This window comes from Porites lutea, chromosome 3 (assembly GCF_958299795.1).
Source record: "Porites lutea chromosome 3, jaPorLute2.1, whole genome shotgun sequence".
Lineage (NCBI taxonomy): Eukaryota > Metazoa > Cnidaria > Anthozoa > Scleractinia > Poritidae > Porites > Porites lutea.
Window position 1 is genome coordinate 39,142,644 of NC_133203.1, and position 23,748 is coordinate 39,166,391.

A 23,748-nucleotide genomic window follows, 5' to 3' on the forward strand; every position below is an offset into this window, starting at 1 on the left:
AAAAGTGGCTCCAACAAAACAGCTACTACGCTGTGAAGCTAATTACCAAAGGAGGATTTATTAGAGCATCGCACTCAAAGGCGGTCAGTTTACAACGGCAGTAACAAATAAAATCTAACCTATCAATGCGACAAACAATCCTCTGAAGCACAATCTACCCGGTATTAGACTCAGGCAATCTTCAAGGAAATTTCCTGGCCAGAATACTGATCTGTTCTTTTGAATAAATAAAGTTTCTGATGTTTCTTTTTCAAATTCAGACCAGGCTTGTTTAACGTTGTGCCGCTTGCATGCTGCGTGGCACCTTTCTTTGGGTTCCTATCACACTCAGACTCACTGAAACACACCATTATTCACCGCTGCTTGTTCTAATTAAAACAATTATAGTCAAATTCCTTTTAAAAATAACCACTTTTAAAATACAAAGTGATTGCTTCGGCGTAAAGCGCTCTCGAAAGCACCCAAAAGAGTGTAGCCTTCATCAGGCTTTACACATGTATTATCAGACATGGCACTGAAATGTGATAAAAGATAGGAGCTTTCAGCCATCTTCGGTCAATAAAAAAGTCTTCAAAACGTACTTACTTCTGGGTAATTCTTAGCCTGTACAATATTCGGGACTTCAGTTTGCTGGTGTGAGGTCACATTTGGAAGACTTGAACATATAATCCAAAAAATCGTAAATATTCATGACCTTGTTGTGGGTCACTGAACACTGTGATGTGAAGACTAAGTGCAACAATGAAAATAAATGTTTCATTGCAAATCGGAGAAATCATGTCCAATAACAAAATAATGCAATTTTGTTATTTTTACTGGAACACAAATGCGAAAAAAGCCGACGAGAAAATGACCTTAATTCACAATGGAAAATGCCATGACTGCGATATCGCATGATGCTTCTGGAAAAATGCATGATGGGATACTATTTGATCGTTGTCTGCCTTGGCAGGGAGGAGAAAAAGAAAAAGAAGAAAGTAAGAGGAGTGGGTGGGGGCAATTATTTTAAATACTTTCCTCTAAAGGGGGCGATTAATAGAGAGATGGCTACTATTTGAGAAAATATGATGTGCTAGAAATCCTGTGGAGGGTCACAAATAGGTGTAAGGTAAAATGTGTAATTAACAATTATTCCTCGAGCCCCAATGGGCTCTGAGTCAATAGCCCATGAGGCCAAAAGCCGAAGGGGCTATTGACTCAGAGGTCATGAGGGTGAGAGGAATAATTGTTTTAGTAAAAACCAACTAGTTGGTTAATAATATCGAGACAAGACAACCTTTGTTAGTTAAAGCTAGACTTTAATCCTTTTTTGCCACCAAAAAGCCACGTGCTTTTAGCTACTAGTGGGCTATAACTTATAGCCTAGTAGTAGCTCAACCAATCAGAACACAGCATTGATAATATACCACTAATTTTACCTTACAACTATTTTGTATATATATAGGACGCACAAAATATTTTCTCATCCCTGATTATGCCGGTGATCGGCAAAAGCTTGGATCGCAATTAATTTTCATTTTTTGTAAGCAGTTTCACTAGAACAATATTTTTATATTTTTCAATCATGCTGGCAAGCCGAAGGACAACATGAAAAGATTTTTTAACTTTTGAGCCCAGTAATGTTGGTACACTGTCAAGTTTGTCTAATATTGATTACCTGACGCTGATGTTATTCAGCTTTTTCAACAGAAGAAGAATAGCAAACAGTGCTGGGCTCACTTTTGGGCTCACTTTTTTAAAAGCCGGGAATTAAGGTAATCTTGTCAATGACGCAGACTTCACTCTTATTAAATCATTTTCGGTGTCATTTAGACTGCGGTACTTTTGTTTTCAGTGTGCAGTCTGCAAACATGTCAATGATTATTCAACTACATATCTGAACCATCGACATATTACTCTCCACTCTCAACATCTTACCCCTGACCCTACCTACCTACACTCACAGAATTGCTGTATTTCTGCTTTTCAGAGTCACACCATTCAAAATAGATCAAAATAAAAATCAAAACCGTTTAATAGATAAAGTCCAGAATCTTGAAAGGAGGTAAATATGGAAATACCCTCGCCAAGATTCAGGTCAGAGGAACATTTCGTATACGAGACATTCGAAGAAATGTTTTATCCAAATCTATAGAGATTTGTATGGAGACGCCATGCTGGTGCTCATCGGGATGGGCACCAACATGGCGGATGGAAACCAGGAAACATCTGTTACCGAGTTTTGCTACAACAGCAGGAATTTATTTTTTGAGGAACTCACAAACATTAAAGTAATACTTTTTCTAATACATAAACTGTTTACATAGCAAAATTCCCTGAAATAAGTCATTTTTTAAATCTACATGACAACTCTTTTAGCCGTCATGTAAATGCCGCATCACACAAAAGCTTGGAAATTCAAGTGTACTCTATCACAAAACCAAGAACCCTTGAAACGAAAATTTGTATGAAAATTAGCTTTCGGCTGCTCTTATACATCGTGAAAGTAAAATCTTGGTAGGATCGATAGTTTTGTAGTTTGAATTTTAGTGATGTCAAGTGAAAACCAACAAATGCAACAATTCAATTAGTCTGACAATTAAGCAATAGCCTAATGTAAACATGAGAGGGGTTGGAGAATTCTCGACAGTTATACAAACCTGAGAGAAGTCGTGAGTGTTTATATCAAGCTATGCAAACATCGGAAAAAGTTTTCTATTGCTTTTATAAAATAACTTTCCTGAGAAAAAACGCAAAAATCTTGTTATGGCACTGATTAAAAGAGAAATTCTTACCAGTCACACAGTCTTGAACACGAAGTGTTGCAAGCGTAATCAGTGTTTTGCAAAAAGATTCTTTCCAAAATATGGATTTTTCTCGCTTAAAATGTCAGCTTAAGCGAAAAAAGTTGACACAGCTTGTTTGTAAAGATTTTCCAAGTTTGAACCGACAAATTAAATGAATGGGTAAATAAAGTAAACTTGTCTAGTTTTGATCACTAAAACTTTTTCAAATTCGTGCTTACGTGATTAGCGTGCAAAAAGCAAAACACCTCACGTCACAACCCTGTTTACATACTCTCATGCAAACACTCCTCTCAGCCAATCAGAGCGCGCGTACTATCTCAGTGATTTTATAAAAGGTCATGCAATTTTGTATCCACATAACACTTTATAGCGGAGCTCTCGCGCGCAAAGCGCGCCAGCGGAGCACCATGGGTAAGAAAATGAAGTAATCTACCCATCTTAGAAAATTTGGTAATCATGTGACCGTACACCCCCCGCCCACCCGCGAGACTGTCCATCCGCACCACAGGCATACCAATGTAAAATATCTCAGTCAACAGGTATGGCAACCCAAATGCAACTCGAGGTTATTTTTGCGGGAAATCACATAGCCACCGGCGTCTTGTAAAGCAGAGACAACAAAAGAGTCAATAAAGACGAAAACAGACAGCGGAAATTGTCTCTGTATCCGTGTTGTCTAAAGTATTGAACTTAGATAAATTGTCTTGTCCACAAATTTGGAATATAGAGCAAGAGAAAGACAGAGAAAAAGAGAAAGTGGGCGGCAGGCCAGCGAAGCCGCAACGAGAAAAGGGCGACAGGGGTTTAGAGCGAGAGATGAAAAATTGAAGAAGACATTTTTTTGTTGGAAGAACAACATGAAAATTTTGAGAAATGCTAGCAGCCACCAATGCAAGGTGAAAATGAGCAGCAGCGAAAAAAAGTGAATGGGAACACGTACGACATTTTCTCCATAAAACGTGTAACTAAGAAGTTTCTGGAAGTTTCACGTTGTAGTCGTGCAAAACAATGGCAAAGAAATGTACAAAAAAAATGAGCTGCAAGTCCAAAGTTGTTTTTGCTAATTATACCTACTGTTGTTTTTCACCGGTTTTCTGGCGTTGCATGCCTTCCCCGCTTAGCATTACACGATTTTATATTTTGTTTCAACAAACTATAAATAATATCGAGAGCTTTGCTTTTAGCCCTAGCTAAATCTGTATATTATATGGCATACAATTCCCACCAAAATTCATGGTTTGTATTTTAAATTGCTCATTTAAATTTTCAACTTCCAAAACTTGAATCTTACAGCTGAATTCAATATTTTACACTCTTCCTTTAGAATTCACATTATTGGAAAACGTTTTTACACTTGTCTTTTAGCTTTTGAATTCAACTTTTTTATTTGACCTTGTTCGCTGTACATTTCACCTCGACAAACAAATTTTTAGACACTGCTACTTTTTATTAGTTTTGATGCCTGAACCAGCACTCTACATTTGACTGAGATGTCAACTTTGCATTCGATACTCACTCGCCACATTTCACCAGTCACTGCATAAAATTTCAAACTCAACGTTGTATATTTCCAACTCAACTTTTGATTTTTTGTTTACACTTCAGTGATCATTGATCGAGACAAAAGAAGACTTGGTTGGGGTGGGAGATGGTGACCTATTGACGTCCTCCCGCAGCTCTTTCGCCAGACAACACACGACTTCCACCTCAAGCCAAAATACTGCTTGCTCTGTTAAAACGTAAAGCTTTTTAACTCAATGATTTTCGATGATTTCCTGCAATGTTTTGTCACACCCAGATCGTTAGTTTTCTTTGCCAAATGTTAAATTCTCATGGATATTGATTTATAGATCCAAATTTTATATATAGAAGAATGAATTTCAGCTTAAAATTAAGCCACATTAACTATAGACAATATGCATTGCGTAATTTAAGAAAATATCCATACCCCCTCCCCCCGACAGAGGGCACTTTTGCTTTAGACCCCTGCACCACTCCACCCCTTGGAATTTGCCGTCCAGGGGTTTCTTGTCGGAACGCCACACCCCCAGGAATTTCTGAAATTTTCCAACTTGGTTAGGCACCCCTTGGAAATAATAATTCCTCTGTTGCACACCATGCTGTTATCCGGTTTTCCGAGAGAACAACAAATATCACAAAATTCTGGTGCTCTTTAATTGGAGAGACCTGTTCCCTTTAAAATTTTAGTTGTATTTCAATTGCTGTAAGAATTAATTTGTTCAGGTACTAAACTGTATGCAATACAATCAGCTGAACAAACTTGACCAGCAGTCTGCTACACGGCCGTTTTCAGTGTTGTCGGGGACTCCCCGACGACACTAAAAACGTCTGTGTAGCAGACTACTTGAGCAGCGGGAAGATCATGTTTTGGGGAGAGGGTTTTCATTTTTGACTTTAATAGCAAAGTAAAATTTGATTTTGGCCGCTTATCTCACATTGCCAGTTCTCCGGTCTTCTCCATTTGAAAGCCTTGGGGATATAAACAACAAAGACCCATGCGAGGTCAATACAGGGGACCTAATTGCAGAAACCTCCGTAATAACATGTATTGTGCTATTTAGTGACATTTTGATCCTTATTTTTAGCTTACCAAGAAATAATAAGCCAGGTGTTTTAAGAGCATTCACATTGTCCATAGCCCTTGTTTTTCACCTTCAGAGTGTCCATGTTTTATAACTCAGTCCACAGTGAGGTCATTATACTGACCAGGCTATGAAGTAAAGTACAATGCAAATGTTCCCATATATCGGTCAATTCTCCCTGAAAAATATTTCTCCTTTGAAATTTGTCACAAAAGCTCTATCATTTTGGCGGCATAACAGTCTACATAGTCTTAGAAAAACAAGCTGGAGTTTATCATTGCTTAAAGAACAATCTTGACTAGCTAAGTCAATGCAATTCTCCATTGTTGATGTAGCTTCATTTTGAGCTGCAGTGTGATCAAACATTGCAGGAAATCATCCCATTCATGGACAAACAAAAATCTTTGAGTTATTCAGATCCACAGGGCACTTTGGAACCTTAAACCCTTCTTTAACTGCAATAAAGAGCTTTGTGTTTCAACAAAGCAAACAACATTTTCAAACATTTTGGCTTGAGGTAGAAGTCTTGTGTTGCCTACTGAGTCTCTTTTTCAGAAAGCATGATGGACGAAAGAGCCAGGGGAGGAGGTCGATAGGTCGCCATCTCCCACCCCCACAAAGGCTTCTTTTGTCTCAACCAATGATCATTGAAGTGTAAACAAAAATTCAAAAGTTGAGTTGAAAATATACGATGCTGAGTTTGAAATTTGACGCAGTGACTGGCGAAATGCGGCGAGTGAGTATCGAATGCAAAATTAGCATCTCAGTCAAATGTAGAGTGCTGGTTCAGGTATCAAAAGTAATAAACTAAAATAGTCCAAAAGTCAAAATATAACAACCGAACAGATATGAATTTTATAGCAGAACTAAAAGAAATGAGCGGCAGGGGAAAAAGTGAACAAGAACATGTACCACATTTCCTCCATGTACCACATTTCCTCGCTAAGCTTGAATATTCACATCGCGTATTAAGCCTGGTAGTTTGCGGTCATATCGAAGTGTAAAGGTCAACAGTGTTTGTTCATGAGTGAGCAATTATTGTGCAGTTGCGATGGGTTTTGTCAAGCAAGCGAGCAAGAAACCGGAGCACACGTTACCTGCAGATTAGCCGATGGCAATTGGGAGCGGATTCGTTGATTATTCTCGAATTTACAGCGCTTAGTGTGAAGGCGCATTGAGATGGTCCGTTTGTTTTGTAGCCAGCCTCTAATTCCTCTTTAGTGGATAGTACCTACAATTGCAAAACTCAACAAAATGCCACTTTAACCGGCCAGGAAAGACAAGGATACACTCAGTTAAAGGTATCTTAGCTTTGTTTTGTTATATTTTGACTTTTGGACTATTTTAGTCCATGGGAGTTTCGACGACTTGTCCTAATACTACGTCTGGGTGGCCTGTGGGATCGTACGCCATATTTATAACCCAATAAAACAACAAGAGAACGAAGTTTCGTTAAATTTCCAGGCCAAAAAATTCGCGGACTTTTCAAGGGCTTCCCAGGACCCTTTTTTGAGATTCTAAGCACTTTTTTCGGTGAGTTTATGCAGAAATACTGTAAAACGAGAGCTTGTGAGTTAAGTCGGTTTGGGCACGCGTAGACCAATGAACCACTGGAAATGATAAATGAACTTTTGGCTCGATGTATACGAGCGCAAGGGTGATAAGAGAGCACTGGGAATTAATAAAGTTAGGAAGAAATTTCAGTTTCATACCTTTTGTAGAGAACAATCAGCTGAGACCATTCGCCACTCGTGATACATTATAACGCATGTGGTTGTGAGTAACCTATGGTTACTAGTAATGGTTACAAGTGGGCGCCGAGTGAGCGCAGCGCAAAACTCTCGTCTGGGTCTGGGTACGAGATTACGTCTGCCGTTATTGGTTAACACGATAGCACGTGACATACCCTAAATTCGCAAATGGTGGAAAGTTTGTCTCTGGAATCGGCGGTTGGACGTCAAGACAGTGAAAGACGAGGTTATTATGGAATAATGTGTTTAGGTTTTCCTTTGTCAAGGTAAGGGAAGCTTAAATAGTTCACTTCTTAAGCGGATTTTTATGGACAATAACTTCATCAATTTTACGCTCCCTCGGTCAACCACTCGAGCATTTAAACTTTTTAATACAGCTGAATACAGCTAGGCCTGTTGAAATTCCCGTTACATCACAATGTAGGTCATTATAGTGGTCAAATGCCCCCATCATAGTGCTGGATTTGATTGGCAAATGCACCTCCCAAAGCAGAAATGTTTACTGTTTTCAATCAAGCCAAAAATTATTGTATTTGTCTTTGTGAACGTCTGAATAGAGGAGTTCACGCTCATAGTTGCATCATGGGTAATCAGGGCAAGATGGCGGGAAATTAGAAGATTTGTATTAGAATTCAAAGCCAGCTAATTCTTCCTGAGTTCATATATTTGATGCTTTCTCTTTGAAAAGAGTAACTTACTAGTTCAAAGAAACAATTCAGTAAATCTGGAGCATAAAGAAGTCTGTGATCAGTTTTTAGAAAACCTTGATTTTTTCATACATTTTCTTTAATTCAACAGTGTCAAAATTACAGAAAATGTATGGAAAAATTGAGGTTTTCTGAAAAACTGAACACAGACTTCTTTTCAGTCCATATTTAGTTTTTGAAGTTTTCAAAAGTTTCAAAAAATGACTTCTCTGTTTATTACTTTGGGTTCAATTCATAACAGTACTTCAATGCACAAGCGTAAGACAACAGCGTCTACAATCTAAATTGCTGACACATCACTTCAGCATAAACCGTGGTAGGGAATTTTTGCAATTCTTCCTATTTAGCTAGATTTAAGATGATTGTTTTGTTTGTCTTTTTTAATACTGGGTGCCAACTTTGTGGAATTGGCCACCACTTTAAATTACAAAGTTGTTAAGCGGCTCCCACAAAAAAGAGTTAATTTCATGGCCTGGTTGACTACATGTATGTTAATTCTGCATTTATCGACTTTAAAACGTTCAAATTCGAACTAACCAATCCATGTTAATGGCTTCTTACTTTTATTTACTTTAAATTTGAAAATCCATCTAAAAGCTATCCACACTCTGCCATTTTAATTTGCATTGTTGTTTTGCATGGTGCACGTAAATGAAAAGGACTTAGACCTTAACAACAATTTAAGACCTTACAACTAAGGAAGTTGTCACTGTGCTCATTTTTCTCCTTACCATGTCAGTATCCACTATGTCGTAAGAGAAACAATTTTGCAATAAATATGAAAAAGATGGAAACATACGTGTGATCTGCCAGACTGATTCACTGATAATATAAAAAAGAAAATTAAAGATGACTTATTTTTTATTAAAACAATAGGTTTGGGGCCACGGCAGTTTCACTGTTTCACAGAGTTTTCACAGGAACTGGAGTTCGATCTGCCGCATAATTTCCGTCACTTAATATTTCGTGCCGCATTGATTCACCTTTCGAAAAATTATTTTCAAGTTTAATATTACTGGTAAAAAAGCACAGTTTTCCTATGTTTGACCCAAACATCTTAATGAAGTTTACGTAAACATGCTGAAATTTTTGCTTTTTTCTCTTTAAAACCTGAACAATTCGGCGGCATTGCTGACGTTTTTGGTTTTAAATCTTAATGGCACAAAAACTTTGATGGGTTTAATAAGACAACATGCGGGTTTTTGTCACACCCAAAATCTAAAATTACCAAGTTTGGTGATAGGCAGGCCAGTAAGATTCATGTGCGTGCAAAATACTTCTTCATCAGATGTACTCGGGCGACCAACTTGGAGGCCTGGGCACTCCAGCTGGAATGGTTGGAAGCCCTAACGGCTCCCCGAAATTTTTATTCGGGCGACCCACTTTGAGGTCTGGGCACCTTAGTTAAAATGCTTGGGAGCCCGAAGGGTTCCCTGAAATTTTCCTTAGAGCACAGCCTTGCATAAGAGCAAATCTGTTGGCAGTACACTGCTTATTACGTAATTAACACAACATACCATAAACTTCTGCTTATAAGCCCTTGGCTTATACAACTTCATAGGGGGTTTAAATAGGGCTTATAAAAGGAGGGCTTACATCCACGGGGCTTATAACCCTTCTAAAAAAAGTATTTCAACACAAGCTACATAGCAGCGCTGATAATATACTTTTTTAATGTACTGGTTTTTGTTTTTTTTTTGCGGGGGGGGGGGGGGGGGAAGCTTACAGACTACCAAAAGTTTGTTCCTCTCATTTCATGCGCTGTAACTTTTGATCAAACCTTTACTTTTACACCAAATTTATAAAAGATGTTAAATGCTCTGTCGATAAATGTATTTAGAAGTTCAGTGCCTGGCATGCCCCCCTTTTTATCACATTCTGTAGCCCTTACGACATGAAGTAGAATAAGTAATGTAGCCTTTGGAGCCCTAGGTTATCCATTTTGAGCTTTTTTTTTTGTATTCAGAAGGCGCTTCCACTTTCAAACAATAGATTAGGCAGATGAAAAATATATTTTGGGAATTCATCGCGAAAAAGATAGTCATCACGACCCTTCCACAATGAGGCTTTTTTTTTTTAAAAAATTAGAGACGAGCTGAGCATTTTTTGGTGGACTGAACAGAGGATTTTTTGCTATCTAAGGGCCCCCCAATCCTCGCTTTTTATGAACCTGCTGCAGACCTGACCTGCTAACTATTTGAGACCTTAAGATTGAGGTTCGGCCATCTTACCGCAAACGGCAATCCGCTGTTAGTGGTTTCACGTTATCTGTCTGCCCACATTTAGGGATTAAGATTCGTGGTGGTAGCTCGTGGCTGCCATGTTTCTTTTTATGCATTCATTCACTTCTATTTTAGCTGAGAAATCGTCTTCAAAGTTACATTTCTATGAAAAATAGTTCAAAGCACAAGAGTTCTAAAAAGGAGGATTTTATCTCAAATGTGGGATTGTGATGTTTTAGAGTGCAAAAAAACCCTGCAGTAAATCACTTACCCCTAGAGCATGGTCTAGCCATACAAACATGAACCTCAAACAGCAAACCTAACAGCAAGGCACTAGTCACGTCACTTCTTGGCATTTGTGGTTCATGGGAAATGCCAAAAAACCTTGATCTTAAGGTCTCTATTCAGAGAGCTACCATGTCAAAGTTCCCCTTTTTACTTAGCTTTCCACAATCCCACGCATACGCCTTCCACAATCCCACGTATACACAGACAATACTCAGCTGTATCTATCATTCAATGCTGACTCGGCTTGTTCGCAAAATGATGCAGTTGAGGCAATGGAGCAATGCATACAGGCTATACGATTTTGGATGATCAAGGATAAACTACACCTGAATAATAATAAGACAGAGTTCATGATTATAGGCACCAGAAAGTAACTGGCTAAAGTGAAAATTGATGGTCTTAGTGTGGGTGAGAGCATTACTGCACTTTTCATAACCACGGGAAGTCTGAAGTTCAAAAACCAACCGTTTTTCCCTGCCGTCAATCATCTTAACGGACCTCTTAGGAAACAGAACTTTGCTTAAACGTGTTCTAAAGGTCAAGGTTAGTGATCTATGATTGGTGGATTTCGATCCGTTTTGTGTGTTTCTGTGTTTCAAGGTTCACTGCTTGTGATAGTAATTATGATTGACGGCAGCAAAAAACGCAATTGTGAAAGCAGCTTTTGAATTTTAGAGTTCACGTGTTTGTGAAAAGCGCAGTAAAGCTCCAGTAACTTCAGTTCGGAACTTGGGATCATGGTTTAACCAGAACCTGAGTATGACACCACACATTAATAAGATATGTAAAGCTGCGTCTTTTCATATTTACAATATAAGGCTGATCAGAAAGTACCTCAACAATGATGCCACACAAACGCTTGTTCACTCCATTTTCATATGCCGCTTAGATTACTGTAATAGTCTTCTTAATAAAATTGCCACGGTACACATGAGTAAGTTACAATGCATTCAAAATAGTGCTGCCTGGCTCGTATGCTCAACTCCGAGGTTTAATCATATTACACCTGTCTTATTTTCTTTGCATTGGGTACCCATTGCCTACCGTATCGAATTTTAAATCTTAGTTTTAACATTTAAAGCAATATATCAACTTGCGCCGTCCTGTATCTGCAATCTAGTTCAATTAAAGGAGAAATGTAAATACAAGCTTTATTATTATTATTATTATTATTATTGTTGTTATTATTATTATCATGTGGGTTGCGGATCCAGTCTTCTTGTCGAAGTGTTGTTTTTCGTTTTTTTCAGTAATGCAGTGCATGTGTACCTAAACATGCTTATAGTCCTTGCAAGTCACAGTACATGCAAATTTTTACTGTTTTTCTTCTCAAGAGTCCTAAAAAACGTGAGACATCTTCATTTTAAGATGTAAAAAACAAGACTGCCAAAGTTTGTTTGCATTTTACATGTGAATGAAATAATAGGATGATATGTGAAGTTCCCATTCAGCAGAAGGGGCAAACAGACTAACTAAGAGATTATTGTGGATGCTTTGCAAATGAACCCCTCAAAAGTATTGTGGCAGGGGCTGTAGCTATGGGTCTATGACACTGATTATTTAGGTTAACCCCTGAAATTTTGTTCTTGCATAATTTCTTAAAGACTTCTTTTGTGATTTTGACTTATAGGAAAGATAGCCTTGAGTCCTACGCCATACACAATAGTGTGTCAAGTGTGTCATTACGAGTTTTCAATAAGGACGTATCCTTACCAAAGCAAAATATCACTATTTGAAAGAACTTTTGGATAAAACGGCCATCTGCTGAAGAGATGAAATATCAGTGTAAAAAGTGTGGCAAGTGTTTTAGCATAGCAGGCAACCTAAAGAGACATGAAAGACTGCATAATGGTGAGACGCCTTATCAATGCAAACAGTGTGGGCATTGCTTTAGAGAAGCTGCTAACCTAAGGAATCATGAGCGGATCCACATTGGAGAGAAGCCTTATGAATGTAAACAGTGTGGCAAGTCTTTTAGCCGAACAGAAAACTTAAAGAGTCATGAAAGGGTTCATACTGGGGAAAAGCCTTATAAATGTAAAAAGTGTGGAAAGTGTTTTGGCCGAGCGGGAGACCTCAACAAACATAAAAGAACACATAACAAAGAGAAGCCTTATCAGTGCAAACAATGTGGCAAGTGTTTTAGCGAAGCAGGGAGCCTAAGATGTCATGAAAGAGTCCACACTGGCGAAAAACCTTATGAATGCAAACAGTGTGGCAAGTGTTTTAGCATAGTAGGAAACCTAAGAAGACATGAAAAATTCCATAGTGGAGAGAGGCCTTATCAATGCAAACAGTGTGGCCATTGCTTTAGAGAAGCTGCTAACCTAAGGAGTCATGAGCTGATCCACACTGGAGAGAAGCCTTATGAATGCAAAAAGTGTGGCAAGTGTTTTAGACATTCAGGAAGCCTTAGGAATCATAAAAGGATCCACACTGGAGAAAAGCCTTATGAATGTAAACAGTGTGGAATGTGTTTCAGCCAGTTAAGTGGCCTTAGGGAGCATGACAGGGTTCACACTGGAGAGAAGCCTTATGAATGCAAAAAGTGTGGAAAGTGTTTTGGCCGAGCAGCAGACCTCAGAAGACATAAAAGAGGGCATAACAAAGAGAAGCCTTTTCAGTGCAAACAGTGTGGCAAGTGTTTCAGTGAATCATGGTATGTAGTTGTCCATGAAAGGGTACACACTGGAGAAAAGCCTTATAAATGTAAAGAGTGTGGCAAGTGTTTCAGAGAATCAAGTTTCCTTAGAAATCATGAGAAGGTTCACACTGGAGAAAAGCCCTACTGTTGTAAAACGTGTGGCAAGTATTTTAGTCTACTAGGAAACCTTAGAAGACATGAAAGAGTGCATAATGGTGAGAAGCCTTTTCAGTGCAAACAATGTGGCAAGTGTTTTAGCAATGCAGGAAGCCTAAGATATCATGACAGAGTCCACTCTGGAGAAAAACCTTATGAATGCAAACAGTGTGGCAAGCGTTTCAGAACATCAAATCACCTTAGGCAGCACGACATGGTACACTCTGGGGAAAAGCCCTATTGTTGTAAAACGTGTGGCAAGTGTTTTAGTCTAGCAGGCAACCTGAGAACACATCGAAAAAGAGTTCATAGTGGAGAGAAACGCTATCAGTGCAAACAGTGCAACAAGTTTTTTAGTGTAGTATCATCTTTAAGAGCCCATGAAAAAGTTCACACTTGTGAAAAGCCCTTTGAATGTAAACAGTGTGGCAAGTGTTTTAGTTTAGCAGGAAACCTAAGGAGGCATGAAAAAGTCCACACTGGGGAAAAGCCTTATGAATGTGATCAGTGTGACAAGTGTTTTAGCGATTCAAGTCACCTAAAGAGACACAAAAGAGTTCATGCTGGAGAGAAGCCTCATCAATGTAAACAGTGTAATAAGTCCTTTAGGCGACCAGAACACTTAAGGGCACATGAAATAATCCACTATGGAAGACCATTTGACTGTAAACAGTGTGGTAAGATTTTTAGGTATGCTTCCTCTTTGAAAAAGCATACATGTAAGGGAGTCCAAACTGGGGGAACACGTTATCAGTGCAAGCTGTGCACTTGTATCTTCAGCTGTGCTGGGGACTTAGTGGAACATGGCAAGATCCATAAGAAAAACAAGCTGCCTGACAGCACTATCAATCTACGGACACGCCGGATAGCAAGTGGTTCAACAAATTATGACAGTGAAAATCAACTATCTGTATCTGCTGCAGGGTGCTCTGAGTCAAGCCAAGTTGAAAAACACAGCTGTTGGATTTGTCAGGAGGAGATGAGCAGTGAGGCACTACTTCTTGAACATTATCAAAATCATATGAGATATGTTACCGAGGACACTTAAGCCTGTTTGTCAATGTCGTTTGGAATTCAGAATCCATCTTTTGGTTTGTCAGTGGACAATTTGGCATGATGTGTGATATTTAAGCATTTATTGGCGGTTTACAATGTAATGAAGTATACTGGAAAAAGCCATAAATGACGTCTGATAAACTGTTAGATTTTCCTTCCTTACAGTTTTTTCAAGATTTGTGAAAGACCAGTAAGCGAATATCCTTCAACACTTCTGGAAAGGGGGACCTTATAATCAGGAATCTTAGCAAGTTTAAAGGTGATGCATCCAAAACGAGTGAAAATGTTGTTTGACAAAGTCACAAAATTTTGCCGACGTTTGTATGGAAGTGACCCCACCAGACAAACGTCTGTAAAATTCAGTGACGTTGCAAAGCTATAGCTGCGTTAATTTTCAACAAATGACTTTTGAACTTGGCAACTTTACCAATTTTTAGGCCTTCCACCCTGCCATGTTGATGGGCTTTTGCTAACCGCCCCAGTATAAAGTTGATAAGACTGTGGAAGGGTCTGTTGCCTTCTATTATATGACTCTTTAAACAAAAAGATAGTTTGACATTGCACTAAGAGTCCCTTAGGGCTTTGTTCTATGCACCAGAAATAAGGATGTTCCTTATTTTACTCAAATATGTAATTTGCTATGCTGACTCTTTGCTAGTCTATCATTGCTAAAAGTGTTGCAAAAACATTTCTTATGTTGCATGCAGTTTTGTGCTTGTCACCATTTTTGAAGTCGTAGACCTTATCATCTTGGGTTATTCCCGAAAAAATGCGCACTCCCCCGACGAAAGGCATGCAGGAAAATCTCACGGGTGAGGGGGGTGGGGGGGGGGGGGTGGTTAACGTCTCAAGAGATTCAGATGGGACAGGGATTCTGAACCTACACCTACATCCTCGATCGCGAGTTACGTTCATCAATGTCTCCATCGTTTTGGAAAACTGCTATGCGTTTTCAAATTTTATTATTCTTTCAAACCGCAGCCCTCTAACCACATTTATTTTAAGTTTCCAGGAGCAACCAACGACGGTTTTCAGTAAAATATCTGTTCGGAGAAGCAAATATTGCCTAGAATTTTCTATAAATTGAGGACGGCTAAAAGTTTCTAGGTGACCGTTCCCGATTCATGGGCAATTTTTGAAGCTTATCTTATTATTTTCCTACGCTTTTCTGAAGTTTAATTTCTTACACTTCACTTCCCAGGTTAGGCTAATTTTCGTACAGAAAGGAAACCTAAAATTTACGGATTCAAAAATGTAATGGAGAAAGGAATCAGAAACGTTCTCACTTTCGTAGTACGTAAAATTGCATCTAAAATTTTCTGGAAAACAATACTGAAGCCCTTGTAATTTCAAAACGTCTGAAGTCCCCTAGAATGACCGAACAGGTACAAATTTTATAGCGCCGCCTAGAATCATTTCTAGAGATCCAAAAGTACTCTGGACAGCCTAAAACGTGTTTTCAATGTATTCAGGAGGAAACCATCATTGGGTGCCTCATGGTCCAGCCATAGGCTCGCCTTCGTTACCTTTGTAGAACCGACGTACGACAACTTAAAGCACAGGTACCCCAAGCTCATTAGTGAGAATCGTTGTTGCGCAACAGAAATATTACAAGGTTTTGTATAGGGATTTAACCGATCGTTATTTAGGGGTCAAAAATAGTAATAAAAATACATCAGAATTTCTTACCTTATCTCCTTGTCTAAATTTATGGCGTTTTCTTGGCATTTTTGGCCGTTTCAGGCCGTGATTCCAGCGAGTTTTAGTTCTGACGTTGTTCGTTATATATATAATACTAGGGGTACCTTCCGGCAAGTGCCAACGAGGCGAATTCGTTTATTTTTTGTGAAACGTGCCTATTCAGATCTTCGCGATATATATATTTTTTTCATAATTTTAGAGGTTTACAATGGATTCCGCTATAGAAAAGGATGGCACCAAACTTCAAAACAACAACTTTGGCACACTCTAGGCTGTCACTTTTATTAGACAATAACAAGATATAGCTTGAAGCTTTGTTGGTAAATATGAGCAAGTTAGCACTTGTGTTTCATGGAAAATTCCATTGTATCAAAACTATAAACGTTAGAAAGAAAAATATAGTTCATATGAGGCCTTTGACTGCTGAAATTAGAAATAATAATTAAATTCCGAGCAACAGCGTCATCGGGGATAAGAAAAATATTTCGCGTGGTAATATACATAAGAAAAAGTTGGTGTAAAGTAAAATATGTGAAAAGCGCAAGAATGGGGCGGAATGTATCAGAGGTATAAAAATATAAACTTTAATAAATTACAAAGATCTAATGAGCGAGCGTCACAGGTCAAAGATTCTCTTGAAAGGCATAATGATAGTCTTCAAAACAAAAGGTTCGCAAATTCGTTGCATTCCTCATGGGAGTTTTGGGCTGTCTCAATGTAAATAAAAAAAACATGCTGGTTGACAAAATCTAAATACATTAATAAATTCTAAAAAAGGTCCGCAAATACGTTGAGGACTGGTTCAATGTAAATCGATCTGCGAAGAACACGCTGGTTCTTATTGAGTTTTGAGAATATAACCCTATACCTTGATCAACTACCGCTTAAAATTCAATTCACAAAGCAAAAGACAACACGGAAAACCCTGGTTCTGAGTCGAGAATCGAACGCGCTACCTCATTGTAAATCGAGCTGCAAAGAATAAGCTGGGTCTAACAAAAATTTGAGCGTAAAACCCTATTCCTTGATCAGCTGCTGCTTTAAACACAATTTATAAAGCAAACCAGAGCACTAATTGCCCTTTCAAACTAGAAATCGTATTAGAGCTTGCTCACCTGATAGGTCCTCTTGAACAGACAACGAACAGCTGCCCGCTGAATCACCCAATTTCGGACCACGAGTCATAAATACAAGACTATGACGTCAATACGCAAATATGGGGTCTTACTTATATAAATAAATAAATAAATAAATTGGTTTTTTGCTACCTTTTGCAGTGAGAACTGAATTACAGGTAGGGTCAGAAATAACGGGAATCTAAGACAATGAATACAAAATAAGTATGTAAGGCGCTTAGGAATCTAAATAGGAGGCATATTTGCACGTTACAAACTGTGCAAAACGGTCGGTGTTGGTTTGTTTGGGTACAATGTTGGTATTCCTTCTAAGATTGTACGGGGATTCCCTAGGCTGGGACCTACTTAAAATAAGCGCATACAAAGGGTTGCCAGGAGAAATTTTTGAGATAAACCTTATACATGCACTTTCCCTGCGCACTTGTAAGGAAGGCAGACCAGTCAGATGCAATGCCTGACTATATGGTATAGAAGGCACTATAATGCCTAGCGCACTCTTCTGAATATTCTCTAAGGCATTAGACAAATACTGAGGTAAGTTGGCAAATACAATACTCGCGTACTCGAGAATAGAATGAATGAGCGAGCAGTAGACAGCTAAGAGATCTTGCATTGGCAAGCCACAATTCTTGAGCACTCTGAGAGCATACAGTCGCCTGTTGGCCCTTTTGATAATCGAGTCGCAATGGGAAGCCCAAGAAAGGTCCTCCGAGATATAGACCCGAAGAAGCTTGAAGCAGGATACACGCTCGATAAAGGCACCCAAATATGGTCAAAATGCAAATTTTAGAGGGTTACGCAGAATTTGAGAGTTTTTGCCTACATCGTGCGGGATTATAAATCTGCCGCCGAGGCAACCTCGCTTCTTAGCTCGGTTGCCTCGTTGGCAATAAAGGGTGTTTCAAAAGTTCGTTCCGATTTTTTCTTCGCTTAAATTTCACTGATCATTAAAAATACATTGAATATCTGATATGTCCTCCTTTATGTTTTCTGACATTTTCTAAATGGTGAGGAATAGAATGTACGAGCTCCCAAAGTGTGTCTAAGAAACATTTTTCCAGGCGAAGCGTAGTCACTCTCTTATCTCGTCCAGTGTTTTGGGGGCTGGATCTTTGTATGTTGTCTTGTCAACGATAATCGAGAACGTCTCTAGAGGGTTCACATCAGGTGAGTTTGCCAGCCCGTCGCCCTTTGCTATAAAGTTTGCAAATCCTTCTGGTGCGCATGTGCGCCGCCTTTTTCTTTTCAAGGCTTTCCAACCTTTGTTGGTCATATATCTTCATACTGTTGTGCTCGAAACTTTTATATTGTAAAGTTGAATTTTTTAACCTTTCTGTCTTGTAGAATTATTACGCATATACTTACAGCTTTTTCGATAACATTTCTCACGCATTTAAAAAACAACGGCCATCCACTCCTTGGTTTGTCTTCTAAAGTCTTTAGTTTTGACCACTTGTTCACTTAAATCGTTCAGACTTCTTCAACAGTTTACCAATTTCTTTGATTGAATAGCCAGAAGACTGTAAAAACCGATGCCTGAGCTCTATAGCACAAACAGTGTAGGCCTTCGTTTTCGTGAAGTAGTAAAGAAAATAAAAGAAAGGGCAAAAAAAAAACGAATTTAAAAAACCTACAAAATGGGCAGGTAAAATATGGCGGGAAAAAACTCGCGTACGTGCAAATCTGTGGCAAAACTTCAAAAATATTATAATTTCTTAAAATTTTAGTTTGAAATTGCTTTGAAAGGTTGTTTAGATAAATTTCTTACATGAATCGGTGTTCATTTGCCTAAGGAAGCATTAAATGCTTTGCGCAAAATACAATATAAAATCGGAACGAACTTTTGAAACACCCTGTATATCTAGCCGGATACATGAAAACCGCAGCAGCTGGCTCCTCGAGGCTATACACCTTAAACTGACTCAACTAAAGTAAATATCAGGCCCCCCTCCTCTGGTAAATATTGGCAAGAAACTCAGCTCTTACCCATGGTTCTCTTAAGGTGACTATCCTCCTGATTAGCAAAGAAATATTCAAAGTCCATCAAAAAGACACTCTGGACTTGGCCATACACTCTAGCTGCGTTAAGGCCCTACATGGCAGAGGATGCTTGAGACTTAAGCAAGTTCTAGGCACTGAGAATTTAAAGCCACATCACCCCCCCCCCCCGACTTTCTGCCCCACCCCAGCCTAGCACGTGCTTGAAGAGAATGCTTTCATTGGCCAATGGGCCTCAAACATTAAAAGAATTTGACATGACAAACTTAAGGCAGACATGACCAGTGCACTGACTCTGCCAGAGCAAGACTAGCGGACAGTACCACGCTTTTGCAGCACCCTCTCCCCTAGGGATTGACATGGAGGCCCCTACCAAACCCATGGCGAGTTAGCTCAAGGACTGAGCTTGACAATGAGACCAACCAGGACAGCAAGCCCCCTATGTTTTTTCTCACCGCAGTGACGAGAAACCCAGCTATCGCCAGGTTCCTGTGCGATAGCCGGTAGGATCGATAGTTTTTTAGTTTGAAATTTTAGTGACGTAATATAAAAACCAACAATAGTATACGTGAACCTTAAACTCTGTTATCGACTGATATATACTGGTTATAACTTGCCTAGTCCCTAGGCCTCATTATTATGCGCGGCCGATGCGTTTCGGGTCACGTGGTCCGAGAAAGACAAACTCGGAGAGGTGAGACATTTTGTCTCACTTGGGGCGGAGCTTTTGGAAGCGGGCGAGCTGTCAATAACTTTTCCGCGCTGACGAAAGATGTCCAGCAGCCATGGAGAGTACAGAGGATAAAGAGGTAAACCGAGCATTATTATTCTATGCACGTTTTCATTGTTGAAAGTCCTTTGGCCTTTCTTTTTCATTTATCTCGATAAACTAATTTGAACTTTATTTCATCTTAGAAACTATTTGTAGGCTAAGCAAAACTGCGTGGCAAAAAAATTATTTGATCAAGAATCGGAAGGTGGATGTGAAAAGCTATCTTTCGTTTCTCTATTTTCGCTTGCTCCTATAAATTTTTCGTTATTATTTCACTTCGAAATATTGTATGTAATTTAATTTTTGGATTTGGAAGCTTATCAAACTAATCGGACTGGCTGTTGAATTTGGTCTCTAAATTTGGTACTTGAATGTCAACAAACTACTGTTTCAAATCTTTTTATCAATAAAGAAATATCATTTTAATGGTTCATTTGAAAATGAACTAAAAGAGAAATTACTTGCACGTTATGCAGCAGTATTCTTTCCGATTCAAAGTAATATTTATTTTTTGTTCTTTAATAACAGAAACCAGGTTAGTTATTTTTGTAATAGTGTCAATAGTGCCGATCTTTAAGCGAAGGATATTCACGCACAAAGTTATTCATAGATTTTTTCAAAAATGCTCAAGCATGCGCGCTCCGAGATTGTCTAGGCGCCTCCCGGCCGTTCGTCTCGAATACGTCACAGAAATGCATTGACCGAGAGGGCCTAGAAAGACGCCGTATCGGGACTAGGCAAGGTAATAACCAAAGTTTACGGAGTGCGGGCGACAACGATCGAACCAAAACGCTTTTGCTCCAACGCTTTGCTTGCGTAAGTTTCATGTGACATTGTCAAAACATGCGAGATCAGATTACGAGTGATAGAAGGTCCAAACGCGCATAATCAAATTGCGTTCTGTGCATTCCATTTATTCTTAGTGGAAGTCCAAATGAATGCTGCTTACATACATGAGACCCACGTGTAATAACAACCTGGGGGGGGGTTGTTCAAAGCTGGGTTAAGATAACCCAGGGTTATAGTGCGAAATTTGAATTCAGATTTGAAAGCATAAAAAGTAAATTCAGTCTAATTATTTCTGTCAACAGGTTAATGATTGGAGGGTCTTAAAAATAACAGAGAAAACTATCCGAGAAAATGCTTTTGAACAAAAGAAAAAGAAAGCTGGGTTAAATTTAACCATGGGTTAGGCGCTAATCGGTCTTCGAACAACTGGGCCCTGGAGATTAGGATTGCGGGCTCCTCTTGTCGCCCGCTATAACGAATAACGGCAGAAGTAAACTCGCTGGAACCGCCCTAAAACGGCCCCAAATACTACGAAAACACCATAAATTTAGACAAGGACAGAACGGAAGAAATTTTTTCGTATCTTTATTACTATTCTTTACCCCTAAATAACGATCGCCGTGTTCGCCTCGCTTGGCTCACAAAGCGCCAGTTATGCAGGCCACACGCGCGCGCGAGCATCACACGATACTGAGCGAGAGATAAAAACCACCGCCCCTTTCACATACAATGACATACATACATTCATTTTGACCAGGGGGTTCAAAAGCGTCGTCGAGCTCTCAAACATCTATTAACAACTCCACCCTCTTTGTAAAATTTGATACACCCAGTGATTGATTTCGCGAGGGATTAGCGCGTGTTATTGTTTGTTCTTTAGTTCGAATCTTGTGGTAAACGCTGTGTCCATGTAGTAATTCCAAACCTTAAGTCTTGAGCATTTTTTCCGTGTGCAATGTAGTGTTTTCTGGAAGATCAAAAATGAGTGGAAGTGGCAGTACGCCCACAAGGCCTGTTCTTGCTCCTCGAAAAGGGAGAAAGCCCAACCGAGTGCTTCAGATAGTTCGGTAATTTTGGGATTGGACGGATAAGCTCTGAATTTATGCTTTTTGCCCATACTAGAAAAAGATGAAACGATACCAAAGATAGCCAACCTTCTGATAAACGAACTTTTCGTTTTCCTCGACGAAGGAGAATCTTTCTCCACAAGAGTTTTCTCGCGCAACAAAGGTGTCCAAGATTAGAAACTCCGCTGCGATGCTTTCGCACATTAGAAAAAAACTGAACACACCAACGGACTGAATGAATTCATCACGGTAAGGAACATCGCGATGACTTGTTGGAAACAGTACTTGACAGCTTGTTAACAGCTTGCATCAAAATTTAGCCAATGGGAATTGCCCGTGGATGAGAGTAGCAGAGAATTCGTACAAATGTAAAGTATGAAAAATGGACAGTCAGCGACAGTCTGTATTTTTAGCGTCTCTCCCCAGTTTCGCTCTCCGTTTTCAGCCTCTCTCCACACCTTTTGTCTGTTCGCGAGAACTTGAAAACGCAAAAATACGCACTGACTTGCAGTCTACTTTGACATCTTAAACAATAACCATTTCAGGTGACCCAAATTTTCGGTGGCCCCACTTTTTAGCCAGTTTTATTGTCCCTTCCTAAAAAAATATTTTGAGGCTAGTCAGTGTTTGACAAAAAGCTGTTACCTAGAGGTAAAGCCAAGTAAATGTAAAAAATACAGCCTTGCATTTCTGAGAAAAAAATGAATTAGTAATGAATTTTAAAGTCGGGAGGATAACCAAAAACACTGATAAAGGCAGTTGCTGAAAATCTCATTTTGATTTTAATTTATCCATCTTACAGGAACAGTAAGGTTTATACCCTCTTTAACTACCCACCCCACCACTAACCACCCACCCCACCACTTATCACCCCTCCCCATTGAACGCACTCCCCTACTTTGCTTTTAAGAAGGCTGAAGAGTGAGTATAGAACAGCAGTCCCTGGTTTTTCAAACGTTGGATAGCCCTATCCACCGGATAAATCACTATCCAGTGGATAAGTATTAGGGAAACCAATTGCGCTATCTACTGGATAGATTTTTATCCGGTGGGATACCGCTATCCAGCGTTGGTACAACTGGGGCCAGATGATTATTACTCGTGATGCTCTTTTATTTACTGAAAATAATGACCTGTTTTAAAAATTGAAAGGTGCATTAGGTAAAGGTTGTTTCTGACCATTCATCTCGCTCGTCTTTATTTCAACATTTCTTTATCTGATTGATTCTGTGGCTACCCAAAAACTAGACTACGAGCAGTGTCCCTTTTTCCTTGGTCCGTCGAGAAAAACGCCCGCGACACGCAAATGACCACGTGCGTGACTGAAGGCGCGAGACGGAAGAGGCCGTCCTCGTTTCTCGCGTCTGGCGGCTTCGCTGCTCAACGCTCGCGCGCGCGTGCACTCCCCTAACTAAATCGGAAGAAAAAGAGAGGTTGCTTGCAGTCTACCCAAAAACCCGTGACTTGCCCTCCATGTGAGTCGCCCATAGCTCAGTGGTTAGAGGTACTTGGAAGGTCATGGGTTTGATTCCCACTGGGCTTTTAGGCATTTTTTAGTGGTGGGCGAAACTAACCTGGATACAAGAGGGTTTTGCCTTAACCCTTTAAACCCTGATATTAAAATTGAGACTCTCATTTACTGTCCCTATACAATACAAGTAGTGGGGAGAATTTATTGAAATATCAATTAGACTCATCTTCCCTGATCATGTATTCAATTCTCATGACCACTATGTTTTCTAAAGAATTGATGTTATAAGGAGAAATTTCATGCTGATCACTCTTACGGCTTAAAGGGCAGAGTGTGTGGAACACTTTTCTGCTTTTCCGTGGGTCACTATGAAGACCAGACTTACATATAAACTGGAAACCGACATGAAAGATCTCAGGTACCCAAGGTAACTTGCAGATTTCTCTTCAAGTAATTCAAGGTTTTGCATTCTAGTGCCATAAATGCACGACTGTTGCGTCATATCATTTCTTAATTTTACACCTTCAATACCTCTTTAAAAATGAAATATGACGTAGACAATAAATTTTGGCTTTTGGCTGACTGTTGCAGCTAGCTAGCG

The 23,748-nt window shown here is 39.4% G+C and overlaps 1 protein-coding gene across 1 annotated transcript; it reads left to right on the top strand.

Annotated features, from left to right (window-relative positions):
* Window positions 1-11,991: 11,991 nt before the first annotated feature.
* LOC140931105 (uncharacterized) lies at window positions 11,992-14,997 on the top strand. The gene has a single exon (XM_073380852.1). It carries the CDS (start codon window positions 12,130-12,132, stop codon window positions 14,203-14,205), a length of 2,076 nt encoding a protein of 691 aa, XP_073236953.1. The 5' UTR covers window positions 11,992-12,129; the 3' UTR covers window positions 14,206-14,997.
* Window positions 14,998-23,748: the final 8,751 nt, after the last annotated feature.

Bases quoted from the DNA above. Each gene is read 5' to 3' on its own strand.
- LOC140931105 (XM_073380852.1), top strand. From the start codon at position 12,130: ATGAAATATCAGTGTAAAAAGTGTGGCAAGTGTTTTAGCATAGCAGGC.